General features: G+C 38.7%; 1 protein-coding gene across 1 annotated transcript; it reads right to left on the bottom strand.

Annotated features, from left to right (window-relative positions):
* Positions 1-517: 517 nt before the first annotated feature.
* Positions 518-23,692, bottom strand: TMX4 (thioredoxin related transmembrane protein 4). The gene is made up of 8 exons (XM_069850165.1): positions 23,544-23,692; positions 14,702-14,817; positions 8,357-8,402; positions 7,234-7,362; positions 6,207-6,252; positions 3,887-3,988; positions 2,323-2,386; positions 518-1,029 (listed from the first exon to the last, which is right to left on the bottom strand). Exons 1-8 carry the CDS (start codon positions 23,690-23,692, stop codon positions 743-745), a joined length of 939 nt encoding a protein of 312 aa, XP_069706266.1. The 3' UTR covers positions 518-742.
* Positions 23,693-24,081: the final 389 nt, after the last annotated feature.

Below are 24,081 nucleotides of genomic sequence, written 5' to 3'. Positions count from 1 at the left end.
ATAATTTCCTTTAAACCTTTTAAAAGTTCAAACGTATTTTAAACATTTAGCTGCCACTCTTACTCAGCCTGAGGCTTTCAATTACTCAAAATTCTTGAGTAAAAAAAATTCAGCTGACATATTTGAGCTGTGCAGCATGTCTCCAAATTACCAAAATCTGGGGGAACACAGTATACTGTATGATAAACTTTCAAAATAAACATTAATAAAAATGAAAGGGAAAGGTGCTTTAGTTGAAAGTGACAACAATAAGCCCATCACACATTAAATTTTTAATAGAAGACTAGTAAAGTGCCTCCTTCCACTACTGTATCACTTATCTGGTGCTTCCGTGGCAGTGAGAAACAATAAATATTCAGACAGAAAAATCGCAGCCCTGCCACGCTACTATAATGAGTTAAAAGTTCTGATTTGCCTTAGATCAATACTTATGAAGGAACACAGGCGTAGATGACCATTCTATAGCCAGTGAACAAAGACTCTGTTACATACCTTTTCTCATAGAAGACTTCAAACAGATAGGATACACTTATTTTGATTGTCATGGCTAAAGTTATGCAATACACAGCATATGTGCTTATAAAACAAACCCAATGAGCAAGTATTAGCTTAAAAAATAGAAGCCTGCTGACAGAGCAGAGGTTTTGCGTAAACACAAATGACAAATCAAGTCTAAGTTTCAGCTTCAGAAAGAGGCTCTGACACTTCTTTGGTCCAAGTGTACAAAATACACCACTGAAAGCTATAGTCCGTTATCAGCCACCTGATTTTTGCGCTGTCTTAGTGAGCTTTCAGTCTCTGGATCAGCTAAAGGTTGTTCATTTAAGTCTTCCACTTCTTCTTCCCCCAATTCTTTTCCAAGTGCTAAATCCTCCTCTGAGCCATCATCACTTGAATTTGCTGCATCTTCTCCATCTGAGAGATCTTTTACATCTGCAGTCTCTTCTGCATCATCTGCAGAAAGCTCTGCAACCTCCTCTGGTTCTTCTAATGCTGCGTTCTCCACATTATCCTTTGTAATTGCTTCTTCTAAACAAAAGAAGAGTTTCAAATACGGAAGTCAGACTGAATCTCAGAACAATGTCTTTTAAAGTTACATCATCATGCACGTTTTCTGAAATAGTCATGAACATCATTATAGAAAACTTGTATGGGACTACATTTTCCTTATTCTTCAGTTATTTCAAATAAACCTTCAGTAGTATTTCTCTTCCATTTTGATTTGTCTTGTCGCCCATAAGGCACAGACAGTTTTTATTTTGCCCCATCAAGTTACAAACTAAAGACAGATCAATTTTATTTGACTCCTTTGAGAGGTATCATTACAAAAAAAAAAACCATTGGAAAGTGATATGATACTAACAAGCCCTGTCAGGTTCTGCTGTTGAGTCAACCAGACAACAGGATAGCACCCTGCACAAATATGCATAGATGCCTTCTTCTTTTGATAGTGATGAACATTTAAGATTACGAAGATGGTAATTTTGCACAATTATGAATTCTAGATTTAGCTAAATTCTTACTGGTAAGTGTCAGAGACGCACCTTCATCTTCAACAGCAAACCAACACACAGAGATGTGCACAATTAAAAAATAATATTTTAATTACAGGTAAGTTTTGATAATACTTGACAGGACAAACATACCAAAACGTGTTCTGGAGCTCAATAATCATATGATGCTGACAAGAGACTTTATTTTGTGTGCAAGTTTTTGCCTCCTGTGTTCAAGGAGAGCAGAATACTATTCAGAAGCCCCATTGCTAAGGATCAGGAAGATGTAAATTTTCTTCTTCTACTTAAAGGAGATGCAACAATATCCCTCATCCACATGCACAGTCTCTAGATTCAATTCCCTCTATCTCCTCCTTCACCAACCACAAGTTGCATAAAGAATTTCACAGGTTCAGAATGTTGCATCTCCTAAAGCAATATGCAGAGCGCATAATAAGATGTGGAAGCGTCCTGCTGAAGCACATTTCTTTCTATATTTAAGCAACAGGTCTAGTTAAAATGCACCCACACAAAACACAAACCCAGTATCTCCCTTCAAGACTTCCTCATTTTGAATGCCTTAAGCCTCTTCACAGTTGTGGAAGCTAGAACAAATCACTGCTGGGCTTGGGTTTTTTTACTGCTTTGCTGTCCTCCAGGTGGATACTGACTGAATTTAGAGTCAAACATCTCAATCCTTGTCAGTGTGACTAAAATGACTACCTAGATTATTGGTTCACATTTAACTTCTTGACATCAGTTCACATCTAAATTCTCCCTCCTACAAGTGTACATTTTAACCTACGCTCATCAACTTATGAGTCCTTACCAGATGTTTCAGTTCTGTATCTTGACTTGGATGGGCAAAGGCAGTCTGAAATCAAAACCAATATCTGTGTAAGGGAAAAAAAAAGCATTTATTATCAAAGCATCCCAGAAGTCACTGTGCTCTTAAGTATGTTCCTACTCATTCTTTTTAAAAAGACACAGAATAAAATTTAGAAAATTATAATATCTTGCCCAGAGATAAAAGCTGTCCTAAGAAGCTAAATAAAAACATTGAAAATAAGTAAGTTCTCAGTGAATACCAACCAACATCCTCTGCTTTCTACTCCAGTTTTTCTGCCTCCTACTTCCATAAATTTATTCAGTATTGAAACGGCTTGCATGTTAAAAAGAAAGGCCCAGAACACAGTTGAGGAATTTTTATTTATTTATTATAAAACTGATAAAACTTTCTTTGTCAAGAATTTCTATATTTCTGGGTGCTATTCAGTTACTACTCCTGACACGATGTGTTCTTACACTTTTACGTTTCATTTTGTCTCTTAAGGTTTTTTTTGCTGTTATTTAAACTAGTCTAGTGCAGAACATATACAATCAAAATGAAAGGTAGATACTTGTGTCTCATTGTCATATGCTAAGGATAATGCAAAGGACTGCTTTAAAGTGTTTTTACAGTTGCAGAATATGCTTGTGGACCAGACAATCTATTCCCACCTATATCCCCTTTTCCAGCTCAGATTCTCATTTAACATTGATATTGGAGAGGTCATAGAGCCACGTCACTCAAGTATTCCAAGAGGCAATAACCCTGGTTCCACAGGTAAAGCAACTTTGAACTGTGTCCAACAATGAAACAACATAGGACTCTAGATATGGTCCTTAACATTCACATATATAGCTAGTAGGTTTTTTTGAATAACCTTCCTGATGTTTTGGAGATTGATATGTAAATGTATCAGTTCTGACTGGTAACAAGAGAGGTAATTTTTTTTAATTACTAATGAGAACTCAAACTAAAAGATAAAAGGCAAAAAAGAAGGGAAGTCAGATTTTAGTAAAACCAAGCTGTTGCCATAAAGCTATGACCTCAAGTAGAGGAAGACAATTAAAACCCCAAATCTTCAAAGACTTCCAATAAATATTTTTATCCTTTCGAGTAACAGTGCAGCAGGATACTTACATTGCTAACTCCCACAAATACAATCTCACTTCAGCTAATAAAAAATCTCTCCATAAAGTCTGTGATTTCAAAAAGTTGGAGTCTTTACACAATTCTGACCACATGCATTCAAACCTTAAGTATAAAAGTCTTAAATATGAAATCAAATATCACTTGTTTAGTGGTTGGATGAAATAAATCTAAATTAAGGCGTAACTTCCATAAAAAGGTTAACTTATCTATCTGAGTGAACCTGTCTAAACCTCTACCAGAAGCAGGTAACACCAGAGAGTGGACTTGCAGTATTGAACTCTTAAGAATTTTAATTATGTATCTCATTAAAAAGGAATTTAAAATAAGGTACTTGAGTATATCTCATCAGTGAAGTTTATTCTTTCTTTTCACAAGTTAATCCAAAGGTAACTGAGAAAGTAATATGATTTCTTACCAAACCCAGGAACAGGCCAATCAATAAGGTAGCTAAGATGAATATTGCATAAGAAATCCAAACGTGAATTCCGAGAGTGCCAGTGAGGTAGCTATGAATTTGCTGGAAATGTAAAGAAGATACTTAATAACTTCATATCTAACACCATTTATGATTTAGACTCATCACCACTACATATATTGATATCTAATAAGACCTTTCATTTAACAATATTTATACTAAATTCTTCCCTCTCAAGCCCCAGACATTCCTTAAATGCTCTACTATGATAGCATTAAACTTGTTTATCGAGCTGTTCCCATTAAAAGCCTTTTGAAGCAAAAGATGCACAATTCCTTCTTTCTAAGACACTCGGCATTAGAGACATAGCACAAAATCTTACTGCAGATAAATATATGAAGAAGGCTCAGGGCAAACAGGAAAAGTATCACAACACTCTTGATCCTTATATTCTGCAAGAAGGTGGCAACTATTGGAGACAAACTACTGGGCTACACGAACCCACAGCATGAATCTATTCATCTCTTTCAGACTTGTAGGAAGGAGACAATACAGTAAGCTTCTCCAATAATGACAGCCACAGCACCAACACGTCTATGTGAAGAAGATTATTTGAAAAAGCAAAGTTAGAACTTAAACTTTTCAGAACTGAAAAGAGGACCAAGTCAGGTTAAAAGAAAATGTCCTTTTATAACCACTTCACAAGCACCCCACTGGAACCTTATGCAGAGCTTTATCCCCATAATTATTTCTGGAAATCAGAGTGATAGACACTTAAAAGTTGCAGAAAATCAAAACACATACTTAAACTTGGGAATTCATTCATTAAATAAAATTAAGCCATTTAATTCTTACTCAAGCTCTTTAGTTCTTAAAAGGAGCCACCCCTTCTAAGCAGACATTGAGTAAGTGATTTTGCTTACAGATTTGAAGAGAATAATCCAAATACAATTTTAAGATGTCTTTGAAACTGAAGTCTGTTATTCAAACCTACAAATTCAATTGACTAAATCAAGCATCACATCAAGTCAGACAGTCTGGTAGGAAGTAAATTATGACATTAGCTCTCTTCCAAGAGTACATCCATTAGAAAACACAATCAATATTTACAGAAGTTGAAGTATTGAAATTCCAGGTTTGGGTTTTTTTAATGCTCCCAACATTTATTAAAGCTTTCTGTGCTGTCCTTGCATATGCAGAGTGAGGAAATGTAGAGCTGAAATATTTATCAAAGCGGAAAGCAAATTAGAGAAGGTCTTTTCCCAAAGCATTTAATTTTTCAGGAAAGAAACTAGACGAAGACAACGTCATTACACAGCAACTATGGAAGAGAAATGTCAGAAATCTATAAAAACTCAATACTATCCAGCAAAAGAAAGAATCAAAGCTGGCTTGCACAGAAAACACAATAACTAAGTTTTGCTTCGTTCTGGGTTAGTTAGCTGTTTGCTGGAAGAGGCAGAAACTCTGTTCAAACTCTATACTACATTTATTTTTCGTAGCATGTGATAATATTAATACCTTTTGCTACAATCAAATACAGTCATTCCATTTTGGCCACATTTGAAGATTTTAAGGAAGAGCACAATTCCGGACCAAAATTGGAAAGGTCTGGAAACTCTAAGTATCTTCATGCTACAGAAAAAACTTCGATAGTTCCCAAATGAAAGTGTCTTGAAATATTTTTAAGCTCAAAGCTTACTTCAGTGTACACTAAATATTTCTCCTTTACTTCTGATAAACACTCTACTGTTTGAATTCATGCAAATGGGATTGACATCTTGAAATCTAGATGCAGAAATTTTTATTAAAGAAGAAAATAAAACCATTACCCTTTCTTCTGTTGAACAATTCACTAGATGCAAATGAATAGTAGAAGAGCATGATTTACAACTCTGAAAATGAACCTGGATATAATCTGTAAGAATAGTTTTAAGTGAGAGAACCTGGTAGATGCTAAATGAATTTCTGATGTTTACAACCATTATTGCAGCAGCTCTCAAAAAAATCCTTTATCACGTCAGCACGCTTTGACAGAACATTTTAACTATACCAAGGTAATAAGAAAGAAAGTATTTTCAGAACAGAAAGTATTTTATCGAAGATAATCTTTACAATCAAACTGTCATTTTTGGTATAGTCAAAGCACTACAAAATTTATAGCACAAAGATATTATACATCCAATATACAGGAAATGCAAGGAAAATTTAACTCTCAGAAAAGGACAATAAAAAATATTGCTAGGTTTTGACTTCTAAACAGTATATTATTCTAAGCATAAAGAGGGGGTATGGAAAACACTACCACATAGTTATTTACCCTGATCCATCCAGAGAGGTGAAATAGCCCTGCCATACCATGCATCCTAGAAAACAAAGAAAAAGGAGGAACAGGTTCTAAGATAGGAGTTGAGATACACACAAAAAAACCCTCTATCCATAGAACTCCAATGCCATTCAACCCCTAGTAACTGTCAGAAGCAGGTTACTGTAAACAAATATATTTTCTATGTATTACGTTCACTTAAGCCAGCTCAATGTAAAGCTCGAAGCAACAGTGACTTGCAAGATGACAGTTGAGTATAATCAAGAAATAGCAATCCCACAATCCCACAGCTTAACTCTGCCACAGCCATAACCACCTCTTCCCTACTCACTACAGCATGTAGTCCTGTAGCTCCTCTCTCCATTATTAAATACATTATAGTGCTTCCTCATTCTCATACAAGAATAAGGACATCCACTGGATCTTTGACATTAATTTACATGTAATAGCTCTAGCCAGAATGAAATGCAGGCCGTTTGCATCTTTGGTTCACGCTTTACAACATGCAAGCATTCCACTCTATTTCAAAGCAAATTAAATGCCCTGAAAATGTTCTGATACAGTGTATAAGCACTAAATAGTATTCATTTCCAAGGGAGGACACCAGATTCCCTTGTAAACAGATAAACAAGAAATCCTTAAAGCTAAATGCTGTCTGCCTCAAGTAGCCAGAAGTCATGAAGTAATAATCTACATGAACACGCATCTGCTGCCAGTACTCAGCAGATATTCAAACTGACACTTACACAACGCTCAGTGGATGTACTTTTTTTCCTTCATATATTTTCAAAGATGATCTAAACAAGCCCCAGCAGGCATGAACAAAACCAAATGCAAAAAATAAACCACTTTTAAAGGTGAGAAACTGGAAAGCAGGCTGTCAATACAGGTTGCTTCTGCAAAGTCTACACATCTAGGGAGGAAAGGCCTTTTGCCTTTAAGCTGTCAACATAGCATCCTTAATGAATAGTGAGCTATAAAACATGTTTCTTGTTAATAAAATTAAAAACTCAAAGGTTACATTATAGAAGATGGAGACTTCCATCCTGCTACAGGCTCCACAGCTTCCCACTTCCTCTCTAAAACATAATTTTGAAATTCTTCCAATGTCCACGAGCCTAGGTATCTGCGAAATACTCCATTGTTTGCGCTGAAAAATAGAAATACACATTAACACAAATATCCCTTAAACTGTGCCTATGGTAAAGAAAAACAAAATCAAAAAACCCCATACACATTATAGATTTAACTTGCTCAGAAAGTTGAATACCTAAGCATTTTCAATGTATTTTGAAATTGAATGCCTCAGTTTTAAAATAGCTTTAACAACCAAAATATTTTTTAGACACAACTCAGAATTAAAAGCGTGCATATGTATGTGTGTGCACGTGCACAACGCGGTATCATGACCTGGTAAAGGGTTTGATATTTAAAGGATGACATCATCTTATTGAAGATGAGATAGAGCAAACCTCTTCTCTGGTCCATTTTTAACAGTGTTGATAACAAGGGAGCTTAGTAAAGTCACTTAAAAGAAAAGCTTCAGATGAGGACTTTATCATATAATCAAAGCTTCAATAAAAACCCAAATTAAAAAGCCCGTGTTCTTTCATTTTTCCCTACATTTCAGAGTTACTGTTTAAGACAAGTGACAAGTAGGAGACAAAAGCTACAAACTGCTACTGAATCAATAGATGATAAATTCCATGCAGTAACAGAAGCACTACAGCAAATGGTGGAAGGTTTCTGTACTGGTTTGCATGTGCCTTATGCAGACAATTACTCAAAAAGAAAATTTAGTGACACTTCTATAAGGTCAAACGTGTCTCCCCACATATGGTCAGGTTTCTAGAAAGCAATCCTGTAAATCTGCACCAGTTTTCACAAATGCTAGTTAATATTTATTGTTTCCACACTGAAAAAGCATGACTTATCAGGCACTAAATCGTAGGAGAACCTCCCACCATAAGATAAAACTACATGCTTGATGTTCATGAAGTGCACTGAGCCCCTAAGAAATGTTTTAGGGATCGACAGAAGTGAAATAAGCCAGTTCATTCTATCTTCTATGTCTCTGTTCAAACAGGACAGCAAAAAAGAACACATACTGAAACAGACAACTGCTCCTAGTATGCCACACTTACTGGTAAATTGTAGGAAGCGTTGTGACGAAGAAACGACCACTCAAGCCTAGAATAAAGAAAACACCACAACAAACGGTTAAGTATAATTGAAATTTTTCAGCATTCTGACTTACCTATAAATATCTACAGATCTGTATTTGTAGACTACAAAGCAGACTGCATAGCTTTTACCACTGTTTTGTAAACACAGGTTAGCAGTTTGTCTTCAGAAATGCTACAAACAGTAACAGATACTGCATATTGTTGACAAAATAAGGAAAAATGCCAACTTCAGAGAATATTTACTACAAGGAAACTTTTCTACATGGATTTCACCAATCAGTACTTGCACAGAGCTGAAGTGTTTGATCAGATCAGAAAGCATGACCCTCCAACCAAGAGGAAGAAGAGTCACACAAATGCACCCACATTCCAGCACATTGCAGGATGCTATGTGCTTGTGTCTGTTCACAGTCTCATCCAGATGACATTTATTTCATCTAGGATGTTGAGCCACTAAGGACAGCAATGGCAACAATGGCTAACAAACTCTGTTCCCTGATTTTAATTCATCCTCTAGCTGATTTTAAATTATTTAGAGCTGCATGTTTCAGATCTTAGGTACTTCAAGTTATTAAATAAATTAATCCTTGTATTTACTTGTCTGCTTTTTCCAAACAGTCCATATACACTGCAAAACCAGATTGTTGTTATATCCTGTAGGATGGCTCAGTCTCTCACAAACACGACTATAGCAAGGTGAAATTTTGGATGTTTCTAGGTTCTTATCCTTCCTTCCCATAGATCATACCTTTCTAGGTAAATGCAAAGATTATGCCAAGAGACATAATAAAACCTGGGATGTCTCAGTCTTCTGTTCCATAAGATATTGCAAAGTTAAGCCATGAGTATAATTTTTCACATCGCCCAGAAGGATGGGTCATGTCAGCATTCTGAGCATCAAATATAAGACAGCAGAAAGGACAAAGAAAAGTTGAAGTAGTGCTTCAAGAGGCTGACTGGAATTGATCCCCACACTGAAAGTGGGTATTTCACTGATCGACTGCACAATAATCTTTTTACAAGTATCACCCAGACAGTCAAAACTTAATGGAACTCATAGGACAGAATTGATCCAAATCATCAAAAGCAGCTTATTGGGCAAAAAGCGTCTGAAGTTCTCTGGCCTTGCACCCAGTACTGCTACAGAGTAAAAGGTCCAAGTGTTTCCAGCTTCACTGCTGTACTAGGTACACCAAGGAATATCTCCTAGTGTAAAGCTTCATTGCAAAAGAGTCAGCTGTGAAGCAAAAAGCTTCCAAACATCTCCTAAGCATGCTGTCTTTATGATGCAGCTAGCTAAGTTGTCAGGTGAAGGTACCACCCCCTCCCTGCTCCCGTATCTGAGGATAGTCAGGGTTACTTGACATTACCACCTCCTGACAGTTAGAAAACTTGCAAGTGAGAGGAAGAACTCACCTTAGTGCTTAGTATTGTCTACTACTCAACACATGAACTTAAAGACTGCAGAAATGAAAAACCATACTACTAACACGGTCTAATTTGGAAAAAAAAATACAGCATATTTCAGAGGTTATCAACACCAGGACATATAGTTTAACATCATTAGTGAGGGCAACTGCTGCTCAAATAAAGTACCAACATAAAGAGCACAAATCAGTTATTTAACATTTCCCAAGTTCTGTGATAATCTTTTGGGGAACTAAGTTTTCATTCAGCTTTCAATAAAGTAAACTGCTTTCCCCATCAGGAATCCAGACACAAAAAAGCATTATAACAGAAGAATTTCTACCTTTGGAGACAAGAGATGTGCCAGACTGAACTAAGCAGGGTATTTTTAAAAGTGTCAGTAGTAATGTCTTTCCTAGTGTGAATTCCCCTAGGGAATAAGCAGAAAGAGGGTTGTGGGTTTTCCTGTTGCTTGGTTTTTGGTTTTGTTTTTTTTTTTTCTTCAAAGATGTTTAAATCAAACCAAGTGCAAACATCTTTAAAGTTCCAAAGAGGAAGTTGACTTCATTGCATTTTTTCAGCTTTCTGTCTTTTATTGGAACGAGAGGCAGGGTAGTAGAAAACTTTATAAAACAGCTAAAAACTGGGCCAGGACAGGGAGATATAAAGTAATCAAACATACAAATGTAACAGTAGAATAAATAAAGCAGAAAGCACAGCTGTACAAGAAAAACTAGGTGGAGAGCTGTAAAGAACACAAAAGGCTTAAGAGCAGAGGAAGTCGTGCGAATGCTGAACAACTCTGAAGTTCTTACAAATGCTAGTCAGGCAAACAGAAAACAAAAAGCTGGCTTAAATCTGTCTTGCCAGTAGCCTACCCTAAAGCAAGTATCAACTGACTGAGGAAAAAAAAAAGATGTCTATAAACTATAAGTTATAAAATCCGTTGCTGAAATTCACCCAAGCATCTAAGGCACCTCCTTAGATCAGTAAAACCAGATGTGAGCCAGCTCCAAAAAGCTAGGTGCAGTCAGTAAATTGTTTTGGTGTGTGTAATACAAACTTGAACAGGCTAGTAGTTTAACTTGAAGTACAGTGAAGCATCTGTCTTTGCTTGCAAATCAAACATCAACATACATCCATTAATAAAGTCAAAATATAATAAAAAATAGGAAAAAATCTTCAGCATTTGCACACATCACCACTCCAAAATACAGACAGAATACAGGTGCCATCTAAAAATAAAGTTGCTTTCATTAATCAAGTTCTCAAAGATTACTGAAGATCCAAAATGTCTTGTTTTAAAACACAGGTAAATGTGATGGGGAGCTTTAAAAAGGCACCACAAACATGCAGAACTTTGAGATGCAGAAGTATCTCCATTACTTGCTCCTGAAATACTGAATGTTTCCATAGAAAAAAAAATGAGGGAAGAATAAGCACTTTAAGACTAGTACATCAAGTGACTGAAATATGCTCTAAATCCATTAAGGGTCTGGAGGATTATCCATTGGGCATCTGCTGTAATTAAGCACCATGAATGGCTACTTTCTCCTGCAGGTTTTGGAAGTGCAATTTTATGCAGCGCTGCACTCATCTAGTGGCTTTCCCCTAATTTAATGCACTTTGACTACTTTCATTTTGATGAAGGGGTTACATAACCAAAGCTAATTAAGGACACCATTGTGCAACCAAGAACAGGAGAGACAGCATTTAAGCATACCAGTCAAAATGCTGAAGCATAAGCCTATAGTAAAAATACTTCAATAACTTTGGTGCTGATGTAGTTTTGAAGGTATGCAAGCTCCTTAAAAAGCATTCCAAAGGTCAAATCTGTAACAAATCTTTTTTTTCCAGTTTGAATAAAGCCCCTCCCACTGTAGGGGAAGATGAGGTTTGTGACCGCCTGAGGGACCTGAACACATATAAGTCTATGAGACCTGACGAGATGCATCCCAGAGTACTGAGGGAATTGGCTGATGTGGTGGCCAAGCCACTCCCCATGATATCTGAAAAGTCACGACAGTAAGGAGAAATCCCTGGTGACTGGAAGCAGGGCAACATTGTGCCCAGTTTTTAAAAGAGTAGAAAAGATGACCATGGGAACTACTGACCTGTCAGCCTCACCTCTGTACCTGGGAAGATCATAGAACAGATCCTCCTAGAAGGTATACTAAAGCACATGGAGGAAAGGAAGGTGATTCGAGACAGCTAGCGTGGCTTCACCAGGGGCAAGTTCTGCCTGACCAGTCTTCTGGCTTTCTATAATGGGGTAACCACATCAGTGGACACAAGAAAATCAACAGATATGACCTATCTGGAATTCTGACCGTGCCTTTGACACAGTCCCCCACAACATCCTTCTCTCTAAATTGGAGATGAGTGTACTGTTCTCTCTAAATTTGATAAGTGGACTGTTCGGTGGATAAGGAATTGGTTGTACGGTCACATTCAGAGAGTAGCAGTCAACAACTCGATGTTGAGATGGAGATTTGTGATAAGTGGTGTCCCTCACAGGTCCGTACCGGGACCAGTGTGGTTTAATATCTTCACCAATGATATAGACAGCAAGATCAAGAGCACCCTCAGCAAGTTTGCAGATGACACCAAGCTGAGTGGTGCAGTGGTGCATCAGAAGGACGATATGTCATCCAGGAACCTGGAGAAGATGGAGAAGTGGGCCTGTGCGAACCTCAAGAGGTTCAACAAGGCCAAGTACAAGGTCCTACATGTGGGTCAGGCAATCCCCGATTTCAATACAGGATGGGGGATGACGTGATTGAAAGCAGCCCAGCGCAGAAGGTCTTGGGGTGCTGATTGATGAGAAGCTCAACATGAGCAAGCAATGTGCACTCACAGCCCAGAAGGCCAACCATATCCTGGGCTGCATCAAAAGAAACATGGCCAGCAGGTCGAGAGAGGTGATTTTCCCCCTCTACTCTGCTCTCACAAGACCCCATCTGGAGTATTGTGTCTAGTTCTGGAATCCCCAGTATAAGAAGGATATAAAACTGTTGGAATGTAACCAGAGAAGGGCTACAAAGATGATCAGAGGACAGGCTGAGAGAGTTGGGGTTGTTCAGGCTGAAAGAAAGAAGGCTCCAGAAAGACCTCATAGCAGCCTGCCAGTACCTGAAGGGGACCTACAAGGAAGCTGAGGAGGGACTTTTAATAAGGGCGTGTAAGGATAGCATGAGGAGTAATGGCTTTAAATTGGAGGGGGGAATATTCAGATTAGACACGAGGAAGAGGGTAGTGAGACACTGGCACAGGTCGCCCAGGGAAGTTGTGGATGCCCCATCCCTGGAAGCTTTGTGTTGAACTGGATATTGTAGGTATATGGCACATGCTTTAGTACAAATTAATCATTTTGGGTCAGTCCTTTGATTTGCAGAAGTCAAACATACTCAGACATTAAGACTCTCAATTCAGAATCAAAATATTTAAGGAACTTCTGTCTAAACGTCACACCTAAGGTCTTAAGAATCTGGCATCACTCGGAACTCAGAAATATTTAAAGCAAAAGAAAGTATCAAGTATTTGACCGCTTCAGACCCCAATACTTCTACTTAAGTTCTTTACCAGGGAGAATAATTCAAGATCTCAAGTACTTTATTTTCAGAGCCTCGCTTCTGAAAGTGCATTTTTAAGTTACAGTCGTATTCCAAATGCCACAATCAAGACAGGCTTTGATTTGAATATCGCATAGGCAAAAGAATCTCTTGTCTAACTGGGAGAAAATAATAAGATAGCATTATAATGGCTCCCTACTTACAGCCTTAACTCCACAGTAACCATTATTTTGTTCATGTGCAGAAACTGACTTAAGTTTGTATTTATCAAACTCATCTCTTTAAGAAACTGTTAATGATTAGTATATGCACTAAACAGCAGCCCCACAGACAGCTTTTTGGCATCAGTTTTTGTACCTTTCTAAACTTTTAACAAAATATTAACCAACACAAGGTCTAGAACAGCTGGCATTTTCATGTGAACTCAATTTGCTCTCAGAACAGAGTTTAAGTAATCTCCCTTCTGTTAACTTGATAAAACTAACTTGTACAGCATGTTTTCAAATAATAAAATGGACATACATTCCAGATCATTTCTAAGGCAAAAAACCCAGCATGGCTTAGACTTTTTATTCCAGTAATCTCTCTTCCGAACTCTGTCAGTCTTTTGACGCTGCTGATAAAATCTTTTATCCCCTCAAAACCATAACAAGCATGAAGCATTCCCTGGAGATGCAGGGGTTTGAACAATATTAGTATTGCTTACACAAACACACATTCAAAACTTCAAAGGGAGTCACTATAGGAATAAATAAGACTGTATTCATACTTCTGTGGATAGTTAGAAAACTCTTTTTATAAACACATTAGGATATGTGCATCACCAACAAAATACAATAATGCTGTACTTTAAAGCATTACTACAATTAAAAAAGGCAATAAACCAGCACCATCATGGAAACAGTTACAAATTTAGTAAAGCAGGCTGGCACTATAGTAATGCTACCACACCCTGAAACTCTCATTAAACGGAGACTAGAGAACTGGATTCTTCTGGAGACAGTTTGGAGGAGAGAGGAACAAGACAGGCAACAGCTTTCAGTGAAGCAGATTAAAAGAGAATAAGTCCCTTTTAATACAGTATTAAGCCAGATCACTCCCCTAGTTCTTCAATCCTTCAAATTGAGTTTATAAACTTAGGCTCACAGATACGAACTACGTGGAGCAGCAAAATGTGGATAATGTTATTTTGATTTAGAAATCTCTTTTCTAACTTCGCTGGTATCCCAGGTACTCCAGTTAAAAAAATGAAGCTCACTCCCAGCTACTAAGTGGCACAAATTCAATAATTCATTTTATTAAAGCAGCCCGTTTTATACTATACCTGGTTCTTGAGTGACATCCACTTTTCCCACGGTGATATCTAGATGTTCACTTTCCTTTGCGAAACTCTCCCATGTCAATTCCATCTGTTGACAAGTTGAACACCAAGGAGCATAGCTAAATGGGAAAGACGGGTTAAATATTTTAATATTCCTACACTTATAGACACTCAAATTGATTTGCTGTACAGAGAAAACATAAACACATCAATCACACAGGAAAAATAACCCTATAGTTTTCCTTAATCAGGTCAACTGGATAAGATAATCAAGTAGTTTTGTATCAATCCATACCTTCCTCCTCACATTATTAAACTAAAACCAAACTTCCACAGATGCAAGAAATTCATATCCCAACCCCATCATGCCTTGTGATTTATTTTATTTACATATGAAATAAATCCATTCCACTGCAGCCATCTGAATTATTGAAGCCAGGCTGTCCTCTGAAGCAGTATCCTTCAATATAACATTTTGTATCGATTTCCCACATCTCAGGACTTCTAGAAATTACATTTGCTTTAGCCTACTACTCAATACGTCAAAGCATGCCATTTTTGATAGCACTCTTCAGAGACTTGAGAGCGCACATCAAATTCCCACTGCTCATACTGATTGTCTTTCTCAGATTTTGTTTTTCCCTAGGATTAATTTTAGGAAAATAAGAAAATGTGTTTTGAAAGATGAGTTTTCTACATCAACAATTGGAATAATCAGACCAGGCTTACAACATGGAGACAGACCAGCTAATATGAAAGGATAATATCAGAGAATGCTTAAATGCTGATAGAAATCAATTTGCCACCTTCTACCCTGAACTAGTTGGCAAAGCCTCTGTCATACTTGAGCAGCTTGTAATGATGTCATTTATGCACTTAAGGTAACACAGAAGTAGCTTGGTATAGCACGTAACTGAGCCACAGCAATTGCCCACACACAGACATTTTACAAATAAAAAAAGACTATATATGCAAGTTTCTGACATTTTAAAATGAAAGGGAGCAGAAGTAGAAGGTCTATAGGCACCCTACTTCTCACAGTACTCCAGATATGTTATCACATCCTCTCATACACTGTTAACAACAGAAACAGATTTCTTCATGGGCAAAGCCCAATAATCCTTAACAGCCCACATAACCACTACACTCTAACTGGGAGCCTCTACAAGGAACACCTTTACTCCTTGAGTTTGTCTGCCAGAACTACTACCTGACCAAAAAGTGTCCCTTTCTACTGTTTGACTGTCTTCTGATCAGGAAGGTTTACTTTCTTAGCAGCTGCAGACAGAGATGCCCCCAGACACCCACAGATGTTTCACACGAGTAAGACAGAACCTAAACCAGGTAATTTTTCACAGAAGAGAAAAACTAAAATTTAGTCTGAGTGCTTTGAGATACTGAGGTTCAGAAACCTCAGTATTTCAAAAATGGAAATCCTGTCATTTGGAAGTTAAAAGGACACAATTTAAAAATGTTTTGTACTTTACTGTACTAGAAATTTATGATTTTAAGCATGAAAGCCAATACCATGGGGAGTTGAATCAACATTATTTCATGTGATAGTATCTGAAAATGGCATATAAGTTTTATCCTGCCATGAAACAGTGCCTCGGTATCTTTTAAAGAGGTGCTGGAAACAAGGCTTGCATGCAGAGTTGTTTCCCATTGTGCTGCTGGCCTATAGAGGGCTTATAACAGTAGCTTGACAGATACTTTAAAGAGTATTATTTTATTACAGTAGCTTGACTGATACATAAAAAAACTGCACACATCCATCGGATAATGCCACTGATGTCGCTGTAAAATTAAATACAGAAGTCAGAACGTTTTCTAGAACCAGCTTCTCTAGATGTGTCAGACTCATGCCATAAAATTTTCAAGATTAATATAACCCTTATTAACTAATATCAAAATAGAAATTTGGCCCGTATCAATATTTATGTTTACATTTCACACTCATGAGTCTTTCTTCTAAATGAAATTAAGTGGAATATTCAATACACATGCCTAATAGTCATATGATTTTAAACTTTTTATGTAGCTCAAAGAAGCATTAAAAGCCACCCATATCCCAGTTTGGCAGTGAGAGAATGTAACAATGACCCTCACAGAAAGCCTTAGTTATTGGCTTCCTATTTTATACTATCAGTACTGGAAGTGGAGTGGCAACAGTCACATACAATGCTACAAGATCCAGCCACTCAAGCTGAACACTAGCACAGACAATCAAGCATAAAATATTTGCTTTACATTCCAGAAATTGCATGTTCAATTTTTGCCAGACAGGATACACTCTGTCCTCACATATAGAGGAGAGAACTTGCAGTAGATATAAGATTTTTGCAAGAGCTATCACTGTGGTTTACTTCAACATCCTCGCTTTTCCAAAAGTTTTAATGTCTGCATTTGAAGCACTAAGGAATTCAGGAGTGCCTTTGAGAAACAACAAAAATATTCTATCGCCAAAGCCTTGTTGTGCTTCCCTTCCTCCTTATATTGTCTCTTTCAGTAAGACCCTGAAGAGCGAAATACTTCACACTTAGCTCACCTTTATCAAAAGTTCCAAAAAACTTTCTGCACTCAAAAACTGCAGCTTCAGTAGGTACTTCATTTCAGTGAAGACTGCTAGTGAATCCTCTAAAACTGTGCCTGATCTGTATTTCTACAGGTGTCAAAGTGCAACTACCATTTCTACATTCCCCAGGAAAATAAAAATAAAAATCAACCAAATCTGTGAAGCAGGAAAGCAGATCTGTACCTGCTCCCTGAAACCAGGCTTCATCAAGTCACAAGATGCAAGATCAGTTCACTTACAAAAGCAGGTGTAACCATATTTCTTCTGCTGTACTCCACAGACCAGGAAACAATTAGCACCTCATCAACACTAGGGCTGTAATTCCTCTAGCTTCTCCCTTTGCACAAGCACATACCTTTCGCTGTTAACCTGTCTGCACTGTGCCCTATACCAAAAAGTCACCAAAAAAGTATCATGCAGGTCTTCCTAAAATTCAAAGTCCACTGGAATTTAAGTCAAGCCCTGGGTACTTGGTTAAAGAAGAAAGTTTTCAGTCATCTGTTACACATTAAGAAGCAATTTACTGATCTCAACCATTCAAAAATCAGACAAAAAATACCACATATCTATGAACTACACATTGCCAAGTTATTCACCACAATGCACATCTCAACATAAACCGTATTTCTGGCATCACCAGAACTCTTACATAGCACAAAGTTTTACAACTGACATATTCTCATACACTGCCTACCCTCCATAAACAAAGCAACTAATATTTATCTGCTGGCCAAGTACACTGCAAGAACAATTGACTTAAGTGGATTAAAATCACCATGTCAAAGGAACCAGGTGTTTTCTAGTTCGACTGCAATCCATTATAATACCTGAAGCTTTTTCAGAAGGCATAAAGAAAGCGATCCAAAAGCAAAACTTTAAGCTCTTTAAAAAAAAATTCAAAGCGAAGTCTCTGTCTACCTCTGATCTAAAGCACAGAAGACCAAGCTTTGGCTTTCAAATACCAGCAACTTCACTGATAGCTGCGATCAAAAAAAAAACAACACAAAAAACCCCCACAAACAAACAAAACAAAAACCAAAACACCAAACGCTTCAAGTTAAAATAAGTTTGAGAACACGTCATTCAGCCCTATCACTACAATCTTGATCAGTAAACACAGAATGACTAGCGATTTTCTGATACACAATTTCCAAGTCCCTAATCCCTCTTCTTGAAACTGCTCGCTGGCTACAAAATTACCCAACTCAAGTCATTTTCAAATAAATGTAACTGACTCCTTTTATCTGCCTTTCGGCTACCATTATCGGTAACTATCAGTACTGAACAGATGTAACCCCCCCAAACCATTCTACGCTTTGCTCTGACAATTTCACGAAGTTGCAAGAATCTAAGAACTAAAGAAAAACAACTTACAGACGTAGGCACAAGAGGATTTGCTGAAGAGAAAAGAGCAAAATAGGCAAGATGAAAGTTCCCCCATTTAGTCTAGTTTCTCTCAATTCAAGACAACTTTTATAAAAGGTACTGTTTACAGTAAACCAAGCTATTCACTGGATTTCAGATCAGGCGTACTATTAAAATTAGAAGTGCAAACATTGAGACAGTAGCTAATAGATCGGTAAAACAATATCAGAATGAAATAATTATTTCTTTTATTCTTTTGAGTAGTTTTGCCTTATTGCTACAGATTTCACAAACATACAAGAAAAGACAGTGTCTGATATCTGTGGGTGTTACCTTAAGACCATCATTCTATTTGTTTTTATTCTTAAATCTAGATAGGTCTTGGGGCAGGATAGGCAGTTTTGTAATTTCAACAAAAGATAAGCTTCAGAAAGTTAACTATACGGTTTTAGTCTACTTTGCAAGTGAGCAGGTGGCAGCCAAAGATACCAAGTTAGTCTCTGTAATCTACTGAGACCTGTACCATAACAGCACAGACAAAGGTGACAAGAAGTTTCATCCAGTGTGCCTAAATCCCTCCAAAACAGGCAGGCAAGACCTTCCAACCTAAAACCACTTGCTCCACAACAGTTAAATAAGTTTAAAAAAAAAAAAAAAAACTGCTGAAACCCTAGCTGTCTCAGAGCAAACAAAGGGGGTTTCTTCCCTGGATTCTCCTGCCAAGCTTCGCTCAAATGCCTTAAATGATAGATCGCTGTGCTGAAATGACCTACAGGGAGGCACTGTTCTGGTGAATTTTTTTAAGGGTACAAGCTCAACCTTATGAATTCCCGTTCTGCTGTATTTAATTCAGTAACCTGACATGCACCTCTTTTCGAATAATATCTGAATAAAACAGAAAAGTAACTGTATCACAGTGGTGTGATGCACTACAAGCCAAATAAACTGTATTCTCTACAATAACGTTTAAAGTGCTACTTTCCATTTGTTACGTAGCTCAGTAACAAAATGCATTTTCAGCTACAAAGAACAAGGTGGGAAGCAAAGCAGAATGCATCTTAATTGCCCATCTCCCTAGTTTCAAAGACAATAAAAGGATAGGAGTACCATCTGCAATTAAAAGAGATCCCACAACAGCTCCCCATCCATAAGCAGTTTTTCAGAAGATTTTAAAGAAAAAATATTTTTAAAATAGAGAGCAAATCAATCAGTGAAAAAATTATGTGAACTCTTCTACAACTTCAGTAGCTTCCATTCTACACTGTTCTGTCCCCTCCTATAACAATAAAGCATCTGCTACCAAGGATATTTCAGTTTCATATTTTATCAGTTTCTGTTCAGCCAACGCACAGCACAGCAATCAGCTCATCTCCACAGATAATTTGGTCATTTCCACTGAACTCAGTCAGGAGGGCTACAAAAGCTTCAGAATCAAACTGGAGTTCTGGTAACTTGATTTTCGTTTTCTCTCCCCCCACACTTCTTGGTGTTTTTTTTTTTTTTTTTTTTAGGAAGAATAGGACAACAAGAAGCCTGGGCAGTAACAAATCAAATAAGTAAGACGCTATACTCTCATAAAGGACAAAAAGTTCCCAATTCCCAACCCAACTGAACTCTCAATCTAAGTTACAGTAATTGTTAAATTATTTATGGAATTCATCAGGAGTTTACTCACACGCAGTGTTCTGAGCCAACTGTTTAAAAGCATTAAACCATGTAAACACCAAAAAAATCAGCTAGATTTTTAGGACACTCCCTTGAAAGTACAGACTAAAAGCACTAGTAGGAAAACTGAACCACTGTGATAATTGAGCCCACTAGACAGCAGGGCAATGTTTAACAATAGAGAGAAAATAAAGTATGGGCCTATGCCATAAGTATAACAAATTAACTTTGCAAACATGGCTATTATTTACACTATTCTTGGGATTTTCACCTGGCTAGAAGTAAAACAAAAAACAAAGAAATTTTTTAGGTACACATGGCACTAAGTCTGTGCTGAAACAAATAGGAACCAAAACACTTCACATCCTATGTGGGAACTAAAGATTTTCCTGATGGGCAAGTACCTAGAGTACTGCAGGTGTGACAGTAATATATTAAATAATTCTACTTGTAATCAGAGGCATAAAGACAACAAGTTTACTGTTGAGGGTGTGTGGTGTATGTGTTTGTTGTTATCTACTTCAAAAAGAAGAGGATGTTAAATGAACATCAATCAAGCTTGGAAGAAGCTACGTTTACAAATGCAAAATGTGCTTTTAAACAAACACACCAGGAATTTTCTATATTTCTATTGACACAATATTAAAAATAAGGAAAAAAATCCCTATATTAAGCAGTCATTACCTTGCAGCTACAGACTAGAATAAGTCAATGTGGAAACCTTTTAAAAAGTTCATTTCCACATAGCACTGGAAGCACTTCAGGAAGGATCTGTGTGCTGCAAGAGCAACAGTAAGTAAAAATGTTGCAATATCTTTCAGAGACACTAACTGACACAGAACTTTTTTATCAATGAAATCCAGCACTGCTTGCAGTGCCTGCAATTTTGTCAGCTACGAATAATCAAAAATTTACAAAAAGTCAGCGAAGTACGTACACTTCAGGTAGAAGGGATGAAGAAAGAAAAATCCTATTTCCACTGTAAATCCCCCATACAAGTAATTTCTGACTTAAGTTTCTATCTGTGCACTTGAGAACAGTGGTAGCATACAGTAATTCACCTACACTGCTCTTTCACAAATAGAAAACCTTACTAAATAGTGGCAGCAGTACCCATTCCTGTCAGGGCAGGAGGCTTCAACCAGTAATCTAAAGCAGGTGAGCAAATTTTTTTGTCCTTTTTTGTTTTTCATAGAGATCCTATAACAACATTTGCATAAAAAAAAAAAAAAGTGCTGCTTGGAAAAGAAAGGACTTATAAACAGACACGAGGTTATTTGTGCAAAAGGGGTTTTGACAAATGACATTACAATCTTGCCAACAGGACATGCAGGACTCCCATTCAGATCACCATCTCTAAAACAAATGAAAATCAGTAGAAGACTCAAAACCAAACCAAAATCCTTAGCCAAAATAGTGGGCATGCCTGGGTCTCTCAATCAGCTATTTCAGGATTGTTTCCACATATTTTTCGGGTGTCCAGTAACATCCTGAGCAGTGAAGCCCACAAGGAAGTGACAGTCCCTCCTCCTAATAAAAGACTGGAGATAAATCAAATTCCATACTAAATCAAAACTTAAAGCAGTAAGTATTTATGAGGGAACATGAGCTTAGATGTTGATCAGTAGCCTAGTCTGTTCCACAGGCTACCCAGTCCATCTCAAACTGTTCAGGCTCAAGCAATTCCACACATAGGAGTAGCACACATGCCACAATAGAATTCTATTTCATAGCTGCACAGCATACAGATATCATGCGAGTGTCTATCCTACTCAAACTACTGGATATTTTTAACTGCTGTCTTAAAATTAACTTCAAGTTCATTTTCCCCCTTCTAAACACAGACAAGTGAACTAGCCTCCAAGAACAAAATGTCACATGCATTTTAAGAATTGTATCATGTCATAAGTGAAGCCATGACACCACTACAGTTAGTTTAAAGCACTTAAAACCCTAGCCTGCAGCAGACAAAACTCTAGCTGGATAATAAAGCGAGAGCAGGGCTAAAAAGTTAATGAGATCTGATGCATGTCCTTGGACAAGAACTCTAGAGTAACAGAACTAGAAGTGAGGATATCTCAGGATATTATGTGACACTTCCCACTTTGGAAGCCTACTCCTGGTAAATACTACCTACCAAATTCACACTTTTAGCTTGCACAGAATGCCATGAAAGTCCCAAATGGGTAAATAGCACAATGTGCACTGCCCAACACTGCTGCCCAGCAGGCAGCTGTCTTGAACACCACTGCTTACATGTTATCACTGACACCACAGCTCAGACAGAGCCCAGTTTAATCTTGCGGCATTCGGACACTGTGAGTCCAGGCAGGACCAGGGCCTGAAGTAAAGATCCCTTTTATCAGATCACCTCCAACAAGGTAAGCGTGTCCCTGCAGGCTGAGGGCCAACAACACCTTGTGGAAGAGGGAATCACAGGCATGAGGTGGTCTTGCCTGGATGTCCCATACCCAGGCACCACACAGCCCCTCTCATGGGGCAGGTCACAGAATCACAAAGAATCACAGAATGAATGACCCGAGTTGGAAGGGACCCACGAGGATCATCAAGTCCAACTTCTATCCCTGCATAGGGCAACCCCAACATTCAACGCCATCTGTGTGAGTGCTCTGGCCACACGCTTCCAGGGTATCATCAGGCTTGGTGCCATGACTGCCTCCCTGGGAAACCTGTTCCAGCACTCCACCACCCTCTGGGTAAAAAGCCTTTTCCCAATCATAGAATGGTTTGGGTTGGAAAGGACCTTAGAGATCACTCAGTTCCAGCCCATGGGCAGGGACACCTCCCACTAGACCAGGCTGCCCAAGGCCCCTTCCAGCCTGGCCTTGAACACCTCCAGGGATGAGGCATTCAGCTTCCCTGAGCAATCTGTGCCACTCTCACGGTGATAAGTTTCTTCCTCATGTCTAGTCTAAATCTTCTCCCTTCCAACTTAAAGCCACTGCCCCCAGTTTTATCCCTAGATGCGTTTGTGAATAGTCCCTCTCCACCTTTCCTGCAGCTCCTTCAGGTACTGGAAGGTAGCTCTAAGGTCTCCTCGGAAACTTCTCCTCTCTAGGCTGAACAAGCCCAGCCTGCCCTCGCACGGGAAGCGCTCCAGCCCCCCGGCTCCCCGAGGCCCCGCTCCCGCCCCTCCCTGCCCCCCTCACGCCGCCCGTGCCCGCTCCCAACCGCCGGGAACCGACGCCCCGACCCCGGGGGCGGGCGGGCGCTACTCACAACTCCAACATCCACTGCCCCTGCAGCGCCAGGCTCCAATTGGAGCCGCACAGCACCCGCACGCGGCTCCGCGGCTGCCCGGGGCTGCCCGGCGAGGAGGAAGCGGCGGGCCCCAGCAAGGCCACCAGCAGCAGCGCGGGCCCCGCCATCTTGCGGCGCGAGGGGGCGGAGCGGGGGGGAGCGGGGGCCGGGCGGGGGCGGCGCCTCACGGAACCACAGAACCACCAGATTGGAAAGGAGCCACGGGAGCATCGAGTCAACCCATTCCTAACAAACACTAACCATGCCCCTCAGCACTTCATCCACCCGTGCCCTAAACACCTTCAGGGAAGGGAACTCAACCAACTCCCTGGGCAGCCTGTTCCAGGGCCCAATGGCCCTTTCCCTGAATTTTTTTTCCGTGATGTCCTTTTTCCCTGTCACAAATGGCCCCTTTGCTACAAGGGTTTACCCGTCCTCTTGAGGATGTTTTTACAAATGCTTTTTGCTTTTTTTTTTTCTTTTCTGTAGAGTTATAGAATCGCTCTGTGGCCATGAA

This window comes from Phaenicophaeus curvirostris, chromosome 2, assembly GCF_032191515.1.
Source record: "Phaenicophaeus curvirostris isolate KB17595 chromosome 2, BPBGC_Pcur_1.0, whole genome shotgun sequence".
Lineage (NCBI taxonomy): Eukaryota > Metazoa > Chordata > Aves > Cuculiformes > Cuculidae > Phaenicophaeus > Phaenicophaeus curvirostris.
This window is presented reverse-complemented; position numbering and strand designations above follow the sequence as displayed.

Coding starts and splice junctions, on each gene's coding strand:
- TMX4 (XM_069850165.1), bottom strand. CDS start 23,692: ATGGCGGGGCCCGCGCTGCTGCTGGTGGCCTTGCTGGGGCCCGCCGCT. Junction 14,818..23,543: donor GGGCAGTGGATGTTGGAGTT/GTGAGTAGCGCC, acceptor TTTCCCATTTAG/CTATGCTCCTTGGTGTTCAA. Junction 1,030..2,322: donor ATACAGAACTGAAACATCTG/GTAAGGACTCAT, acceptor TCTTTTGTTTAG/AAGAAGCAATTACAAAGGAT.